The 19,002-nt window shown below is 37.7% G+C and overlaps 1 protein-coding gene across 1 annotated transcript in view; it reads right to left on the bottom strand.

Moving 5' to 3' along the window:
- Nucleotides 1–19,002, bottom strand: part of EYS (eyes shut homolog) — an 854,603-nt gene that overhangs the window by 7,072 nt on the left and 828,529 nt on the right. Inside the window, exons 47-48 of the mRNA XM_042016808.1 lie at nt 14,310–14,482; nt 4,941–5,102 (exon numbers count right to left, since the gene is read on the bottom strand). Coding sequence (XP_041872742.1) covers nt 4,941–5,102; nt 14,310–14,482 — 335 coding nt within the window. The remainder of the gene's footprint in view (nt 1–4,940; nt 5,103–14,309; nt 14,483–19,002) is intronic.

Consider the following 19,002-nt stretch of genomic DNA (forward strand, 5'->3'; position numbering starts at 1 on the left):
GACCTGAACCACATCCTCTTACCCTGTCACCCCTTACATATTCTTCCAGGAGCAGAACTTTTCTTATCTAGAAGGGGTTGAAATAGCCCTATCAGCCTCCAACTGAATGGCTACAATCTGTGGCCAAGGAAGATGATGCACTGTGGTGTCCACCTGAGAGGAAACCTGACCGGTAGTTGTCCTTGACATACCTCCTGAGCATTTCCAGTAGCCAGTCACCCCAAGACACCAGAATAAGGCCCAAGGCCAAGGAGAGAAAACAGGGAAGAAGAGGAAGAGCTATAAATGGATAGAATGAGGGAATGAAGAACAGAGAAGAGATGAGCCTTATTCTCACCCTTCTGCAGCTTCTGCTGTTAATTGCTAGCTGATAATATGTCAGCATGGTTGAAACTGCCTTCCTTTAAGTATTTTAACCTTAACCTTGTCTTTGCCCTTGTCTGAGTGTGTGCATGCAGTTAGGTATCAGCTGGCTGACAATGTGAAGGAGCTTGTTGCAGCTGTTGTAGCTTGATCTTTTACCTCGGGGTGACCATAGCCAGTACCCCTAATGCACACTTAGAGGAGCTACCCATGGATATGCTTTCATGGATGATTATAATTTATTCTGCTCCATGTATGGAGTTCCATCTCACAGCTCATGCAAGACTGAAAACTGGTGTCAAGCCAAGCCTGTATATTTTCAAACCATGTAAAAAATCAGTGTGTCAATAGGTAGAGTCCAGCTTCAGTTTGGAGCACCATCCCATAGCAGGAAGGGCATAGCTGGGATCCAGAGCAACCCTACAGACCGTGATGCCCATGCAGCTGCAAGGCGTGGGCAGTTATCTATTTGTAGGTCAGAATATTCAGCATCAACTTTCCAAAATGTGTTTCTTCTTTGTGAAGAAATTTTCTGTGCTTCCTTTAGTCACCACTGTTAACCTGGCACATTTTGGCAGCTGGAAGAGCCACCTTCCTTGAGCAGCCTCAATTTGCCAAACTTTTTTGTTTTGCTTGCCAGTGGCAAATGGGTAACAATAATATTTCATATGAAACAGATTTCAAGACAGTGGGGATGTCTGTTCTGTCACACAGCTGGCTGGCAGTTCTGCTTCCTACACTGCTGATTTAGTCCATACAAATAATTCCAAAACTAGTAACAAAGCAGAAATGATGTCCCTGTCAGCTAAGGAAATATGGCTGCAAAGAGAAAAGACTCTAACCACTGAACTTCTTGTTTTAAAAGTGGGTGAATAATTAGTTTCTTTCTGATTAGGGAAACAACACTCCTGCCTTTTGGGTATTCTAGAAATTCTGAATATTTCCAAAAGATTTTAGTCCAGTTCCATGATTCAGTTTTCATCATAAGCAATGTTTTAGAAAATCATACAGACATCACACACTTGTACTGGCATTCTCTTATTTTCATGTTATAGATTTATAAACTGAAATGCCTTAAATATCAGGAGTTAAAGTTTTCAGGTTTTTCAAACCAGGTAGGTAACATCATCTGGCTAAAGAGAGACAGAGAACTGCTGTTGCAAATGTGAGTGTTAAATTTAGCATGAGTCATCCCATTCTGTTTATTAACCTGACTTCATTCTTAGTCACCTAGCATGGCTGTTCTTTCTCATCTCTTTGGGGAGCAAACCTTTCCATCACCCTGGCCTGAACTCTGGAATAATGCAGGCAGTCTACGGCACATTCCACTTTTGTTAACAAAGGTAAAGTTTCAGTAATGCTATGACTCAACAAAAAAAACAAGGCTCCTTCTAAACTGCCTTTTACCCAGAGTGCCAAGGCCTCCAAGTATATAGAGGGGTTGCTGTGTAAATGGACTGAATTATATACATTCTTCAAGCACTTGGTGGGCATCCAGCAAGCCCTGTCTGAATTAAAGGCTGTTTAATCATTAGGTGTCTCATGCTTTCATTGGTAAAAATAGGATACACTGCCCTTGAGAAAATGTGAAGTGAGCTGGCCTTCTACAGACAGTATGCTGGACTCCACATGAGTTCCGTAATGTTTGCAGAGACCTTGCCCAGAAGCAGTGCATAGAGCAAGTAGTCAGAGGGGAAAAAAAATCCCCTTGTAATTCTATCTTCAAGTTTCTGAACTCAGCTCACTTGTTGGGTTGGGTTATATCCCCAGCTTATTACTAATATTACTAGCCACATAAATTTTGCCAGCCTTTGGAAATTATATTCTTAGGGCCTGCAGAAATCGGTAGTACCAGACTTAAAGTCATGAGGCAAATTCGGAAGGAGTTGACAAAGCAACAAAATGGATGACTGGCAATTAGAGGAAATTATGCTAATGGATTCACAGGATGTTTTCCATTTCATGCCAGTTTGTGAGGTGTTTAAATGTGTGTACATTAAATGTGTGTACTCACATTTAAATGTAAATGTGAGTAGTGATATTTTTAGAGGAATAGAAGCTGAAACTGGCAGATCAACTTTAAAGTAAGGAGACTTACCCTTTCTAGAAAGTTCTGTAATGTTCTTTGGAAAGAACAAAGCTGGAAGAAAACGTTTCAGCAGAAGTCTCATGTTTTTTTCTTCACCTACTAAAGATGTGATTTTATTTTTAATGATGGGAGGATTATTTGATGGGACATGCCCCTGAAGGAAAAGTCCCAGTGTAGTGTTTACATGGGTGACTAACCAAGCTGATATATAACTGTGCTACTCAGTATCATTGCTAAATTAGCTTCATAGTCAGCTCATTTCTTTTAAGAAAACAGCACTGGCTAGTAAGGAAAAAAATTTCTAATTGTTTCCTATTAAAAAGGAGTTTTAGAAACAAAATCCTGTGATTTCAGCAATTAATTTATTAAATTTTACATAACTGTGTAGAAGAAGCTTTATTTAAAATGCTTTCTAAACTAATCCTCAACAGAAAGCTCTATCTCATCTGCTGGCTGCTAAGAATACTTCTGAGTCTTTCATCAATCTAATTCTGCCTGGATTTGACAGGATTATATGAAGGCAAATATAAAAAGCCAGACGATTAGCTTTTCCTAAATTTTTCAAAACTTGAGGACAGTGAAAGTGGAAGTGAGAAATTTGTAAATAAATTACTCTATATAAGATGAATTTTATTTTGAAATGGAATTGCTATGATTCTAGAAAGAGATTGAAAGAAAGTATTCCTTCCTGTGCAAACGAAACACTCAGGAACGGCAATAGAATGAGGGCATGCTTGAACTAAACCACTCCTGGCCCAAGTTAAACATACTTAGCACTCTCTTTGATGCTTCCGAAGAGATACTTAATTTCATTATATGCTAGCTGCTTCCATGACCTCTGACTATACTTTTTGAGAGAGATCCTTCTTTTCTCTCTTCTATTTTTCATGGCCCATGTAATGCTTTAGTTTGTGCAGGGTAGAACTATTCACCAAGAATCTCAGAACTTGGCCTGTAAGGGATAGAATTATAAAAGATTGATTGTAGAAGAAAGAGCCCTTTGCTAATACATGTATTTTTATTACAGATGCTCCATATATTTTTCTTTGAAGCTTCTTCTCTGTATGTGGTTGCAATTAGAGTAAGGCAAACTGGAGGTGCCAGCAGTGTATGATGCATTGTCAATCTGTTGAAATATCTGTGTACACGATAAGGTGTTGGTACATTGGGCATGTGTGTGATAATATTAATTTGTGCCTGAGTATGTTTATTGAAATATCTCAGAGCTTTAGACTTTGCACAAAGGAATGTAAAAATACATGATCAATAGTTAATTTGTTTTTCATCTAAGATGATGTTATGGATGACACATAATGCTTCTGTTTGAAAATGTGCAAGTCATCATGTAAATGCAATTGAGTATGGTAATAAAGTAATTACAAAAAATGTACACCTTAAAGACTAAATTTTAGGATGTACTTACACTATCAAAGTATGTTTTCTTGACATGAAGTTTTAGGAATGTTAACTTAGTAAAGTTTAAAATAATTCTATGAATATTTTATTTAGATCTATTTGTCACTCTGCATATCTGGGAAATGCAGAACTTGGATGTTTTACATGCTGCACCAGCACACTTTTCAACATTATATAATAAAAAGCTACACTTCTGAGAAGCCTCATTCGCTCTGTTTACTTTCACTTGTTTGATCAGTTTTTATATTGCTTTGGTTTTGGTCATTTAAAACACTGGGCCAACCCCCCAAACTGAAAATCTTAGTGTAGCTTATAAGAAGCTGTCCGTGGTCACTTTTCAGGGAGAAGTGCTTTCCTGAACCATTAAATAAGTTCATTATGTACTTTACTTGCTGGCTTTGGACTAATCTAAAACTTTGATTTTGCATGTTCTTTTCTTATGAACCTAATTATTCACAGTTCAAAACAACTGTACAATACAGTTCTGGTGTCCCCAGCATAAGAAGATATGAAATTATTGGAGCAAGTCCAGAGGAAGGCCTGGTAAGAGAACGGGAGAACCTCCCCTACAAAGACAGACTGAGAAAGTTGGGGCTGCTGAGCCTGGAGAAGAGAAGGCTGTATGGAGACCTTACAGGATCTGGAGTGGGCTACAAGGAAGTCAGAGAAGGGCTTTGTCAGGAACTACAGGACGAGTAATGGGTACAAACTGAAAGAGAGGAAATTTAGGTTAGCTATTAGGAGGACAGTTTTCACTGTGAGCGTGGTTAGACACTGGAACAGGTTGCCCAGGGAGGCTTGATGCCCCATGCCTGGTAGTGTTCAAGGCTAGGCTGGATAAGGCCTTGAGCAGCCTGGTCTAGTGGGAGGTGTCCCTGCCCATGGCAGGGGACTTGGGACCAGATGATCTTTGAGGTCCCTTCCAATCTCCTAACATTCTATGATTCCATGATAAAACCCAGCCAGCATGAGCAGTGAGTTACAGAGACTGAATGCCTGAATGACTTCAATGTACTGCCTTTTTCACAGAAGTACCTGGCTGTATGATAGCAGCAAGCTGGAATCCCCTTACCTGACTGAGTCCCCAAACGCTGTGCAGTGTAGAACAGGATACCATCTGGAGAGAGAGGCTGGAACTGCAATTTAATATGGGTCTTATGCCGGATATAAAAGGGTGCAAATGACATCCATGATGAGTCATTATTTCTGAAGGATGGATCACTAATGGAAATATCTGAAAAATACAAGAGGAAATGTCTTCTGAAACATATTTTGGGAGGACTGCATTATTATGGACCAGTTATTTTGTATAGTACTTAAATCTGTACATAATACTTCCAATTCTTCCCTTTCCACAGAATAAAAATAGCGTAGATACAGAACAAAACTTAGATAATAGCAAATAAATGCCATTGTCTTCTGGATGCCTTATTTTCCTCAACAATCAAGGCTGCAGTTCTAATGCAAAATAAATGTGATTTTGTTAGCATTCATTTTCAAATAAATATAAGTGTAAATTTCACATTGTTTAAAAATTTAAATGCAAGATAGTGTTGCAAGAGTCAAAATAAACATTTATTTCGTCACCATACAGAGGAAAATCCTAGTATTTGTAATGAGGTACTTTGTGTGTCCTAAGAATGTACTTTTTTAAGTGGGAAGTGTTCATTAATTGTCGCTGAAATTTGTTTTTAGGATAATAATACTGAGATGTTTGATAATTCAAATCATCCTATCTTATTGTGAAAGAGAACACACAGAATTACAGGGAAGATACAGTGTACACTTTTGAGCTATACACAACTTAATCATTATGTCTTACCTCTTCTCTCAGTGCTGATTGTTCATATACCCCTACAAAATCAGTCTGGTTCAACTGCCTTCAGCCAACTGACAAATTATTATACTTTTCTATACTGTTTATGTGACTTGAAACCATTTCCAGTTTTTCCCCCTGTAACAACATTTCATATTGGAGATATAATTATCACGGAATCAAAGAACCACAGAATGGGTTGGCTTGCAAGGTGCCTTAAAGATCATCTAGATCCAGCTCCTGTGCTATGGCCGGGGACACCTTCCACTCCAACCTGGTCTTGAGCACTTTCAGGGATGGGGCATCCACAACTTCTCTGGGCAATCAGTTCCAGTGCCTCACCAGTCTCAAAAGATTTTTTTCCTAATATCTAATCTCAACCTACTCTGTTTCAGCTTGAAGCTATTCCCCCTTGTCCTGTAACTACAGGCTCTTGTAAACAATCTCTTTAATCATGTTAGTTATTAGCTAATTCATTATCATGTAGTTGTTAGTTTACTGTATTTTTGGGTTCACTGGAATAAATCAAGCTACTTAGATGTGCAGGGTGTATTTAGACCTGTGTGTGATAAACCCTTTTTACTATTTAGTTAAACAGCAGTATTAAATGCCTGAGTTGTAAGTGTTCCCTCCTCACTTCTCAGTTTCCCAGCTGAAGCTGTGCTGTTTCCCTTCTAAGAGGTCAGCATCTTTCCTTGTTTTGGCGCTCCCAATTTCATAGTTTTATACTAACTTGCTCTCAGTCAAATATACCTTCAGGATGTCCTTGAAGTGCATTCCGAGATACCTTTTGCTATCTTTCCACACTCAAGTTTTCTGAACAGCATCTGCTGGTGAACCCACTCACCACTCAGCAGCAACTTGCACTGCCTATCACAGATGGGCCTCAGTTATTAGGCTGGAATACAGCCAGCATGCTGCGAGCTCTTGTGATTTGTCTATTTGTCACACCACCTCCCTCAGAACAGGGTTCAAGGTGTTCCTGGTGGACTGTGTCCAGCAGGCAGGTGCATCATTATACAGGATCCAGATCTCTCACCTGTTATCAGCAAAACCTGACCATGCCTCTTGGATGGGCAGTGACTGCACAGCTGACCTTTTTATTAATTCCCCAGTAGATTACAGATAATACTTCTGAGGAAGGTACATGGATTTGATGGCACAAAATCTCAGTAAGTCTAAAAGTAAGTTTTAATCATTGGAATATCAATTATAATGGATTATTAAAAGCTTGAATGATCAGAATCAGGCTTTTGATGAGCTGTTATTCAATCTATATATATATTCTCAAATCACTCCCATCCTGAGTATCGTAATAGCTGTTACGCATCCTATCAAGGCTAGGCAGTGTCTGTAGGAATATATTACATAATGTCAAAGGTATGAAGTTCCTGGCATCTATACTCAAAATTTGACAGAAATAAAAGTAGTTTTGAGAATAGCAATTACCCCGGAAGATAAATAGTAATAAAACTTGCTAAACAGATTTGGTGATGTACATTACATCACTAGAACTTATAAACACTATCAGGGACAAAAGACAGAGTAATACTTATTATTCCATATGGATTCCTTTTCAGTAGATAAGGCCCTCCATTAGTAGTTAAAGATAAAATCTTTACTTTACTGATGTCTTCATATTTAAAAATAAATCAGTAATAAGAATTCATTTTGTACATAGACATTTTTTCTTCATGCATCATTTGTAAGTCAGTCTCCTCTTATCAGATTTTTGTACAGTGAGACTTGCATGTGGAGGAACTGTGCCACAGTGGTCAATCTTACATGAAAATATGCTGCTGCTTAAAAGGCTGCCTTAGGCAAAGTGTATAATGAGGTATCCAAAAGTCTCTATGGCAGATTCAGTTTACTTTGTCAATGTAGTTAATTTTTTGCTGCTTATGGAGGAAGCCTGGACAATGACTAGTGTGAGAGCAAAATCAGCAGGATTGAAGTGCTACACTGCTTGTCACTGGAAGAAAGGAAGATTGCTTTGATAAAAAGCCTTGAAGCAGAGAAAGAGAACAAGGATAAAAGGTGATTTTATAGTATCACTCAGAGAAAGAATTAAATCCATGGTTTCTTATTACAGATAGAGTATTAAAAAATAAGACCCACAGCTTCAGCAACAGATGTCAGAATTCTTTACTAAGGAGGTATTATCCTGATTTATAGATATCAAATACAATACTCTATTTAATATACTTCATTCTGAAACTTCTAAGATGCAAATATTTTATTTTCATTATCCTTAAAAAGTAGGCTTATTTCCAGTAAATATATCTTACAAGTGTCAGAAAGTAACATATTTTGCCACAATGCAGCAGGAGTAACTATAGGAAGTACTAGAATGATTTACAGTTTTCTTGTAAATGTTCTGTAGATCTTGCAAGTACTGATGATATGCATGGAAAAAAATCTGACTTGACAGGTGCATGGAACCCATATGTGCACCCATATCCCAAACCAGAATGCATTCGCTCAGCCACAGTGCACAGAGGTGAGCAGTATGAAATTTCATTTTTGCAAAATTGTTTCTATAGACAGACAAACTTTTAAGGTGAAGAATATGACAATTTAAGCTTTTCAATTTGCTTTCATGGCAGGCATACACAAAGCTAACACATCATAGGCTGAGGTACTCTAATGCTGTTTTCTAGGCAGCAAACTTTTTTTCACCTAAGAAAACAAGTTGTTCAGCTAAACTTGCACAAGGCAACACCTGTGTTACATATGCTTACTCCCAAGAAACTCTGCTAAAACAAATGAGGTAAATGGATGCCTGTGCTGATCCTATAAGCTAAATTGGTAGGACCTGTGCTGTGTAACTGCTGCGTTACTCACTAGAACACCCAGCACCGCGGGATGCCTTGTAAGTGCAAGAGGCATTTAAACAAATCCTTCTGTTCTGTATCTGATTAATGGCTCAGTTTTCTAAGCTGAATACTAGTATCTGATGATGCTACACAGCACAGTTGGAGGAGACCACAGTGGATCACCTGGTCCAACCTCTCTGCTCAATCAGGGTCATCCTAGAGCACATTGTACAGAATCGTGTCCAGACACTTCTTGAATATCTCCAGTGACAGAGACTCTGCAGCCTCTCTGAGCAATCTGTTCCAGCTTCCAACAAGAATGGGAAAGGAAATGTGAGTCACTGCTCAAAGGAGTGAGGACCTAATAACAAAAGACATAGAAAAATCCATGTCTGGCTCATTTTTCACTTGGTAAAGCCTGATCAAGCCTCCCAAGTCCCCACGCCTGCTAGCTGAGCTTGAGCAAGTGAAACATCAGTTCCACAGTGATGAGGCAGGTGTTAAGGTCAAGCCTGCAAATTAGTCTGTGAGTCAGGGTCCAGATCAAGTGGATATTGATGCTGCTGCAGTGAATTTCAGCACACGATCAAGGGGTACTTGAAGTTACTCCTCAAGCAATGTAGGAGGAAACTCCTGCTGGGGCTCCTCTGCAAAGCTGTCTTTGAGACCAGACACCAGCCCCATCCCTCCAGGCTGAGAAATGCTCTCATATCTTTAGGCTCATAATAGGAACTTATATATTGAACTCACATTTAGACACTTAAATCTAGTTGCTTTGCCTTTAAAACTAGTTCCCACCATTAGCTAACTACCTACCTACCTGACTAACTCTGAAAACCTTCACAAAGTAGGGCGTCAAGCACATTTCCAGCAAATCATTCATGCTCATAGAGGAAGTCTAAGTAATTTCAGAGTCATCCTGCTAAGTGCTAGTTAGCTGGTTGTATCTTGTTCTTACTCAGTTGGGTGACTGGAGGGAATAGTAAGTAGATGATTGAATTTTTATTGGAACATCACATTCCATGATGACATGGCTGACTTGGTGTGAGGGTATTATCATCTCCTTCATTTTATCATACATGACTCCCACTTGCATTTATATATGATGTATTTAAGTAGGTAACTCACTTTATTCTACTTGGTGTTTTAAATTATACAGATAAATATTACAAATGCATGTTCCCTTGTGCTTGCCATGAATATTAAGTTTACTGGACTGTTAATGATAAAGCTGAAAGCTTAGATTGCTTTTCAGGTAAAGTTTAGACAACACTTTTTATCCTTATAGGACATGAATGCTGTAGTTACTATTTAAAGATTTTCTCATGTTGCCACAAGTTTTCAAAAAATATCAATGGAAACAAAGCTTGATGGGATTGGCATTGCTTAAATGACTAAAAGACAATAGTGACAATAGTCACTGTGACTCAATAATAAATTGTCACTATGGTTAAACATAGAAACAAAAATTTCCAAATGATAGCTATGAAATAGACTATGCAAGTCTAACTGCATTGTCAGGTAAACCCAACATATGTGTACATGTATGTGTGCTTGACTGTGTATATAAAGTATCTTTTCCTGTAAAAGTTGATTTAAATCATACTGTGAATTAATTTGTGTTACAACAGTAGTCAAAATATGTCAAGTAACATTCTATACTACGTAGAAAGTAAAAAATATTTATAGTAAAAATTATTTCAAAAGTCAGGGTTTTTTTTCCTGTCAGTTTATCAGGTATTTTCAAAAATTTTCTGTACTTTTATATCAAAATAATAGAATTTGACATCAAAATAATATCTAGAAAATTGACTTGAGCTGAATAAACATGGCTCAAGGAAGTTGCTTGCCCTTTGTTCTTCAGGGAAATGGCTTTATTGCTTGACAAGTATCTCATTAAACCAAGGACGGAACAATGAAAACTCTTTACATTTCTTTCAGTTCTTCAAGAACTGTACATTGACAGGCAGTATTTGTAGCTATGGAATTCAGAGGCTAATATACAGTTGAAGAAATCTATTTATTAAATTGTTTCTTTGTGAAAAAGGCAGTAGCATTCTGTTATCATGCCTTGAAGTCAAGAAAAAATATCATAATGGATTTTATGAACGTATGTGGCACAAACTATTCCTGCGAAAGAAGACTGCTGAATAATTTCAAATTCGTAGAAATACTGTGATGAAAACCCTGTTTACTTTCACCACTGGCAAATGTTCTCCAATAGTGCCATCTATAGAATCTTTCAAATATTACATTGCTGTCCCCTGAAATAAGAACATTATCAGTCTCTATTATCTCACAATTAACTTAATCTGGAGTTGTAAGTCTTCTTCATTCCTCTACTAAATTATCTGGGAAATAAATACACTTAGTACCTATAGAAACTCTATCTTACGTGTAAATATATCTCAATGTGTAATGGAATGTCAGAGGAACTTTACTGACTTAAAATTTATTTTTGTTTAAGTTTTTAATTGCCTTTAGTGATACTCTTTATGCCAAGATTAGAGACTTGATTTAATCCATTAAGATAAATGTCAAGAAAAAAACCCAAACGGTAAGGCATAAATGTTTGGATATTAAAAGAGTGCTTCAGGGAGATGTTGGATATAGTTGCTGTGTTAATTTTTTCTCTAAACCTCCATTATTGGCCACTGCTGGAGACAGGATTACTGGCCTCACACAGAGACGTGGTTCTTATGAGAGGAATAAGTTGCTAAAATAGAATTTAGTAGAGATTAGAATATAACTGCAGATGGTATTTATGGATAATGTCTGTAATTTTAATGTTCACATCTCTTAATAATTACTAGTTATGTAAAAGATATTGTGTGTTCACATATGTAACAGTGTCCTGTATAATCAAACTACCTGCAGCAAAAGGGTGTTCCTTCTTTCTCAGGAAGAATCATCCTCAACATTTGGTCTTGGCCACTGCTTCTCACAGTAATAATCACAGTGAAACTAACAGGTCTACTATATACTTGCAGGGAAACTGAAAAAAACAGGTCCATAGAGACTTCTCCCTCTTCAGAAACCCTTTAAGACATCTAATTACAAAGGTATTCATTGGCACAAGTGGAATAAACTGGAATGTGGCATACAAAGCCATGCAGGAGACTACCCAGACAAACTACTGGAAACTCTTGTTTGTTTTGAATATTGTGTGTTATTGAAATAACTAAATTATATGCTGCTCCAGGCTGAAGCTTCACTTCTTAATCAGAAGGCAAATTAGAATTGTCTGGTACTTCAGTTGCAAACTTTTAAGTCAAATGACCAAAAGATTTTATTAGCATCATGTTTTGGTGTTGTGGAAAACATAGCTACTTTTAAAGAAACCCTAGATAAACTACTCTCCCATATTCCTCATCCTTGTGGTTATGGGAGTGCTAACTAAGAATTGACACTGTGCCAGATCATGGCAATGTTCGGTTGCCATTTATGCACTTCAGGAGCTGGGCTGGCTTTGCTGTGTTACTGTCACAGCTGTGACCTTTTCAAACCAGTGGAACAGCATTATTTGGTGCTTCATGTGTCACGAACAGTCTTGGAAGTGGTTTGAGTCCAAATGGCAATGTTAACACCAAGCGAAAAAGACTCCTGCATAAATCCTCCACTTCCCTCCCATTTCATTACAATCACTCTTGTTTCTTGGCTCTGACATCTAAAGCTTAACCATAATGTACCCTATGTCTGTGCTGACAGTCACTGCATCCTTGGTGGCTTGAGTTGATGCTCTAAGCCGGACACATCACAGTTAGAAACAGCATTGTCCTCATCTGCTCATATGCCTTCATCTCTCATCTCTCAGGTACATAGTTAATAAAGAACCTCAAACATTTTTAGTGTTTGCCAGACAAGTTAGTGCTTGATTATTTCCAGTTTATGCCTGAGTACCCTTAATAATTGTGTTCAGAATACTCTTGTTTATTATTGTGGTTCTACCCCTATTGCCCCATTTATTCACTTCACCTGTGCTGTTCCTCTGCAAACCATACTGTTGTACTGTCTTTACCAGTTGCTATTATCTGGTAAATCCCTATTTGTTCTTACCCTTTGTTATTCTACTCTGTGTTTTTTTTGCCTCATAAATCTCTTCTCACACTTTTTTCCTTCTTTCTTGTACATTCATTAGTCTTCATCCTTTAATTATCCTTTGTTTTCTCCCAGTCCCTTGGGCTGTTCTTTGCTCTCTGTCTCTTTTTCTTTTGGCTCCAATAACCACCATTAATCTAGAGATGAGATATTCAATCTTGATAAGCAGCTGTTTTTTAGCAATTTGCCACCCTCTAAAAGTGCAAACTGCTCTTTGAAAAATCTCATGATAATTCATTACTCTGCCACAGAGTAAGGTGAAATACAGGGCAAAAGGTTTGGTCAGGATCCATAGTACCTATTCATAAATGGAAAGCTTTTAAATAAAACAGAGAGGAACCCTCTAATGTATTTACCAGGTGAAGAATTACTAAAAGGAAGACAATCTGTAAGAAATACAATTTTCTCTTGCTCCAATATAAGTCTTGTACTGGTAATGTGGCCATCATAAGAAGATCCAAATGTATTCTGAAACCTAAACACAGGAGTGTTTACCTGATTAATTACCTCCTTTATATATAGCACATGTCCTGATGATCAGTATCCTGAATCCAGATGGTATTGCTTTTGAGAACCTCACTTGAAATGAGAATTCAAAATTGAAAGTTCATATAAAGAGCCTTGAACAGTTGTTGCAGCAGAAGCAATAAAGCAAGCACATTCTTACATGGAATAAGGAATTCAACAGTAACTTTCCAGAAGCTATATTCTTTTTCATTTGAGCCTACCAATTCCACGTGTAATGGGATTTTAAAACTATCCATCTATAGGGTGAGGACTGCAAATCAGGTCAAATGCAGTTCAGCTTGTCAGTTTCGTGCTTCAAACTCACACAACAAGAGAGGCTGGATCTTGACAGGCAGTTTGGAAAGGCAGCTATTTAACAGTAACTGGAGTTCTCCAAAAGTTGTACAGAAAGCTTCCTAACAGGATGACATAAATTTGTACAAAATTAACATGAATCTAAGAGCTGTGGAACAGAGGGCGTGGACTGTTCAACACTTCCTTACACACAGAGGCACTTTGGGCAGTTGCAGGAAAAGTCTCTGAGCTTGTAGCACCTGTGTATCCACATTGTTGAATATTCATTTGTGCAATCTCTCAGAGAAGAAAATAAAGGACTCCTTTACATGAGGGTAAGAAATGCAAAACCTGCAAACTGAGGACATATTTTGAGGGTGACATGTTGAAAGAAAGCTGGGGAGAATAATCACTTGCAGATTTTTACAGTGATGTTTGCATCTTTTATCATCGTTATCAGTGCATCCCTACCCAGTAGCCTGTGAAGTCAACAGGAACCTCTTCATCAGGATCAGTAGAAATTGGATAAGGTCCCAGATGCTTCCCTCCTCTGCACCACTACTGAAATCTCAAGTGTATTTCCCATCATACTTCATTATGGTGAGCTTGGGAATTGATATAACATTGCTCTGCAATGCTTCCTGTCCCCTTGGTGTCTGACAAATCATGCTTGTGAACTTGGTTGAATGATTCGAAAAAACGGAAAGAAAAAATGGTGTTTAAAATAAGCAGAGTAAGGAAAAATATCTAACAACTCATAGCTTTAAATTACTTTTTCTAACAGAAGCATGACTTTCTTAAATCTATTTTGTACTTTGTGTCTCTATGCCACATTTAATTGATATATTGCAAAATGCTGTGGTTTTACATCACGTAATTGTGTGTACAATGTACTGTGCATTTGACATACCTTGTTCACAGTAGGTACCAGTTGTTCCAAGAGGACAGTGACATGTGTAGCCATTAGGCAGTGGCACACAGGTACTGCCTTGCTGGCACAGATGCGGAGGATCATGCTCAGGTTCACACACTGACACAGTTTCTGTGCAAAATGCACCTTTCCATCCAGTGAGGCAGTCACAGCTACACAGGGCAAGTGAAACGAAAGAATTCAACAGTATTATCAAAAGAAATCAACATGTCAGTAGCAATCTAATCAAGACTTTCAAGTTTGGATACCTATATTTAATACCATGATCCAAAATGGTTAACAAAAAAGAGTATTAACGAAGTTTGACACTGATTGTGCCATAATCAAACCTCTCCTGATGGGAGAGAGTTTTTAAAGTCCTTGCCAGGAGTTCCAGAGACAAATGGGACTCTCAGCCTTTGCTGCTTCTTGATAGTCGTTTATTAAGTCTTATCAGAGAAACAGAGTCACTAGAGTGATCCAGACATAGCACAAAGCAGAGAATACAGGAGAAAGCCAAACTATCAAGATTACACTGCCTTTTTAAAGGTAAATCAACCAATGGTTATTAAAAATGTACATTATTTTTACTTTTCTACCAAGTATTTAGTAACACAGCCAGGAACTGCGGAATTCTTCATCCAATCATCCCAAACTACTGTTACTGCAGAATATGGAGTAGTAGAAGAAGAAGAAGAAGAAGAAGAAGAAGAAGAAGAAGGTTTGGAGAACAACAACAATCCTCCATTTTGATGTTTTTTGCTCTATTTACTACATTAACAAACCCAAAACCTCTATATTTTTCACCCAGTGACAATCCTACATAGTAGTCTATCACCTAATTTACACTAGTGTAGTTTCTAGTTCTTCTCTAAGAATAGGCAGTTTTTTCCACGGACAGAGGTCAAAAGCTGTGTTGTTCAGGGGGGTGAAACCCCTCAAAACAGGCAGAGAAATATTCTCTGCACTCTGGGCTCCCACACAAGTCCTTAATTTAACTTTTTGGTATTTTCATTTTATTATAAAAGAAAAATGTACTTAATAGGAAACATTTTATTTTAAATATTAACATTACAATATTTACATCTGTAAAGAAAAAATAAGAAAGAGGCTTGCAGCTTTTGTGTGTGAGTTTTGCTCTACAAATAACTCCAAAAGGCCTTGGCTTTATAAAGTAGGAGTTAAAGCAGACATTAAAAGGGAAAGGTAAGCAGCAAAAAATAGTCATAAAAATAAAACTAGCATAAAAGAATTGCTAACAATTTGAAATTTTAGCTACTAACAGGAGCCTGTCAGCAACTGCCTATCACTTAGTCATTATTAATTTTCTAAATTCTTATAACTGGCATATCAGGTGTAGGTTTGTTGAAGCACTTGATGGAAAAGAGGATAGTGGATCTGACCATGAAAGATGTGGCAATCTGGGTTTCATGTATCTATGATTGTAAATCTATACCATAAGTAAATTTTCTAAACTGACTGAATCTTTGGACTTGTTAATGTCTGACACTCTTTATGCCTTTCTTTCATCTAGGCTGGGGAACAAATGTAAAAAATTCACACTAACTTGTAAATTTAAAATTAGTATGAATTCTATAGAAATTTTTAAATACAGAATACACTTGGTATTGATGTTTAAAATACCCTCCTTACTAAATAGTTAAAATTAAATATATTAGACCTATTTTTATGCTAACATTTAGTATCACTTTATGATTAAAAATTTTTCCTCCTGAATAAAAACACTTATGGATTTTTCCCTGGAAGCTTTTTTTCCCAAGGCTAAGAATGAAAACTCATATATTTTGATTGGGTTTTGATTGGTTCATATTTTTTTGGTTTTTTTGTTTTGTGGAAACTCTTGAATTTTTCTTTGCACTGACTGAACTACATATCCTCCATTAATCTGCCCACTGTTTCTGGGTAAAACATAATGAGGAGCCAGTGAAACCGCTGTTTCACTAAACCTTCAGATCAGACAACATGTAAACAAAGCACAGCCAACAAACCCTTCAGAGTGATAAACAGCTATTTGGAATGAAGGGGAAGAGAGGACAGGACCTTGCAAAAGCAAAAGCACCTCAATTCATCAAAGTCAGCATGAGAATGCTTTCTGTCCCAGCTATAAATGTTATGCTTTGATGCATGAAAGATACTGAGAAGGGGAAATGATTTAACTCCCTGAGTGCAAACAGCAGTGCCCCTTCCTTGTGCCACAAGGGAGGCTGCTGGAGCTGATGCTGCTGCTCTTGGGCATCACACATGAGGGTTCGTCCCCTTTCCCTGGCTTGTGTCTGCATATATCCATTTACATTTCTTTTAATTCTTGTCTTTTATGACCTAAGAGAAGTCAGGTTTTTAAATTAACTGAAAATCATTTGCACAGAGCTGACCATGTTTTCTGGCCATTACAGTGGCAATGGTCTATCAACAAATGAAGCCTATTTAACACGCCTAAGCAAGTTCGACTGGTATTGAGAAGCTTAGATCCAAAATTTCCTAATCTTTAAAGAGATAAAGGAAAAGGCAATGTTTCAAATCTTTTCCATCGTGCAGCCTGCCATGCTGGTCTAGTTTTCTCTATATCTTCTTGATTTTGGTTGCTTGTTTTTCCAGAGCAGGAGAGCCCAATAGCTTGCACTAGTGACTTGACTCTCAGGGATTTAAAGACTCACTCAGAATCACAAAATACATCCAGGTGGAAGGGACTCATAGGGATCTTTGAGCCCAACTCCCTGCTCCTTGCAGAACTACCTAAAAGTAAATTGTATGACTAACAGCATAATCCAGATGCTTCTTATATTTCTTTAGGTATAAGAGGTGAGATTCATTCTGAGATCAAGACAGTTAATTTTATGTAACATCAGGTGCCCAGCTGGCTTCCAGTTGCCCTAGAGGTATATGAGAGAGGCAGCTTTTGGCCAGGGAGACAAGTTTCTGACAGAGACCACTGAATGCTCAAGTTTAGGCAATAGGAGCCTTGAGTAACTGCCTGAGCTCATATGGTAATCAGTGATGAACCAGTATGGAGAGGCAGTGGGGAAGTCGAGCAGAAAGTACCGCAGGTGTGGATATCTTGACCTTAGTGGGCTAGAAGTCATGGGAATGGCAGGCAAGTAATTGAAGGATTGAGTAGAAGGAACATTATGTATTACATTGTGCTTTGCTTAAGAGAAATCATGAAAGATGGTAGTTAATCAATGTTGCTAGGAAACATGAATGTTGCTGTTTTTTACTAAGGTAGTGGAAAGTTTTCTCTGAAGGCTGTAAGAGTATATAAGCCATGCTGTAGAAACAATAAACGGCTTTTGCTTGCATCAAGCTATGTCCTGTCTCTCAACCACCGACAATCCAGTGGAAAGAGTCTCAGGAACTGGAGCACTATCCATCCCACAAACCAGCACATGCATGACCCTAATGATAAAGCCCTGCATTCAATTGCCTCAACACAGACTAATTGTATTTGCCTCCTGATCCATGGTGTGTCTGAGAGACGTGTGAGCCAGCAGATAAGACAGAAGAACTGTGGAATACTTGTGCTCCTCTGGAGTCCTCCTTTTCTGCGCTCCTATGAAGACCAGAAGGGTATCCCAGGACCTGTGCCATTAGAATGCCAGTGTTTAGACAACTGGAAAGGCCTGGATCTCCACTGACTGTGATAGGATCCTACACATTTAGCTTGCCTGGAGAAGGTTTATGTGTCTTAGAAGATAATGTCACTGCAACACAATTTCCTATTTTCAGGCGTTTTGAAGAACATGGATCAAATTAATTCTTCTATACTTGAGATACCAGTATCTCAGGAACAACCACCAAACTGTCTTTTTTTTTTTTTAAAGCATATTTTTAGGTGGGAAAGGATAGAAAGGCTTTCAAATACAACTTTGATAGTGTGTCTGAAAACTAGCTGTATAATCTTGAATCTCCTAGTTTTGCAAAGGACTCTTAATAGGATGCACTCCAGAGTATGTACAGGGCAAATTCAGCCAGCTCAGGATGCAAAAGAAACTCACTTTCAATTCTGGAAATTCAAAAACCACTTCAAGTTCTGACATATTAGTATTTAGGAAGATCAAGGATTGTTTAATTTAATGGCTTTTTCTTCTTTGCTTCTTGTCAAATGCTTAACAGTGTCATGCAGTATTCATAGAATGGTTTTTCAGGTTTGAAGTCCCTCACCAAAGCCAAAACTAGCTCTCAAACAAATAACACAGTTTCTACATAACCAAGGACAACAAGTATGTGTCACTGTTGGTTATGAACCAAAACACAAAATTTTTACAAAAATTCAGGCAACATTAAAAAAATTCATGAAGAGTAACCTTACACATGAATTATGTAAGAAATGTGTCTGTTTGTTCCTACACAAAATCCTGATCAAACTAGAAGCATTTCTTGAACTTTGTAAGGAAATAACTAAAGGTCCTAAAGGATTTGCGAAGAATTGGAAAGTTTACTTAGATCCTAAACTAAACAAAACCCATTCTTCTACTAAATATAGAAAATATATTGTTTAAAATGTCATTTAAATGCTAGCAAATATGGAATTTCCCACAGTTATGCAAATGTGGTGTCAAATCAAACAAGTATCTTATAGCAGAAAAGGAGGTGTTCAGGTCTGCCCATTCTGACACCTGAATTTGGGATTCTATATGTAAGATGGGCATATACTCAATGGAGATCAGAGGCTTAA

Source organism: Corvus kubaryi, unplaced genomic scaffold (assembly GCF_017639235.1).
Source record: "Corvus kubaryi isolate FWS band 111438036 unplaced genomic scaffold, C.kubaryi_AGA036_p1.0 split3-73, whole genome shotgun sequence".
Classification (NCBI taxonomy): domain Eukaryota; kingdom Metazoa; phylum Chordata; class Aves; order Passeriformes; family Corvidae; genus Corvus; species Corvus kubaryi.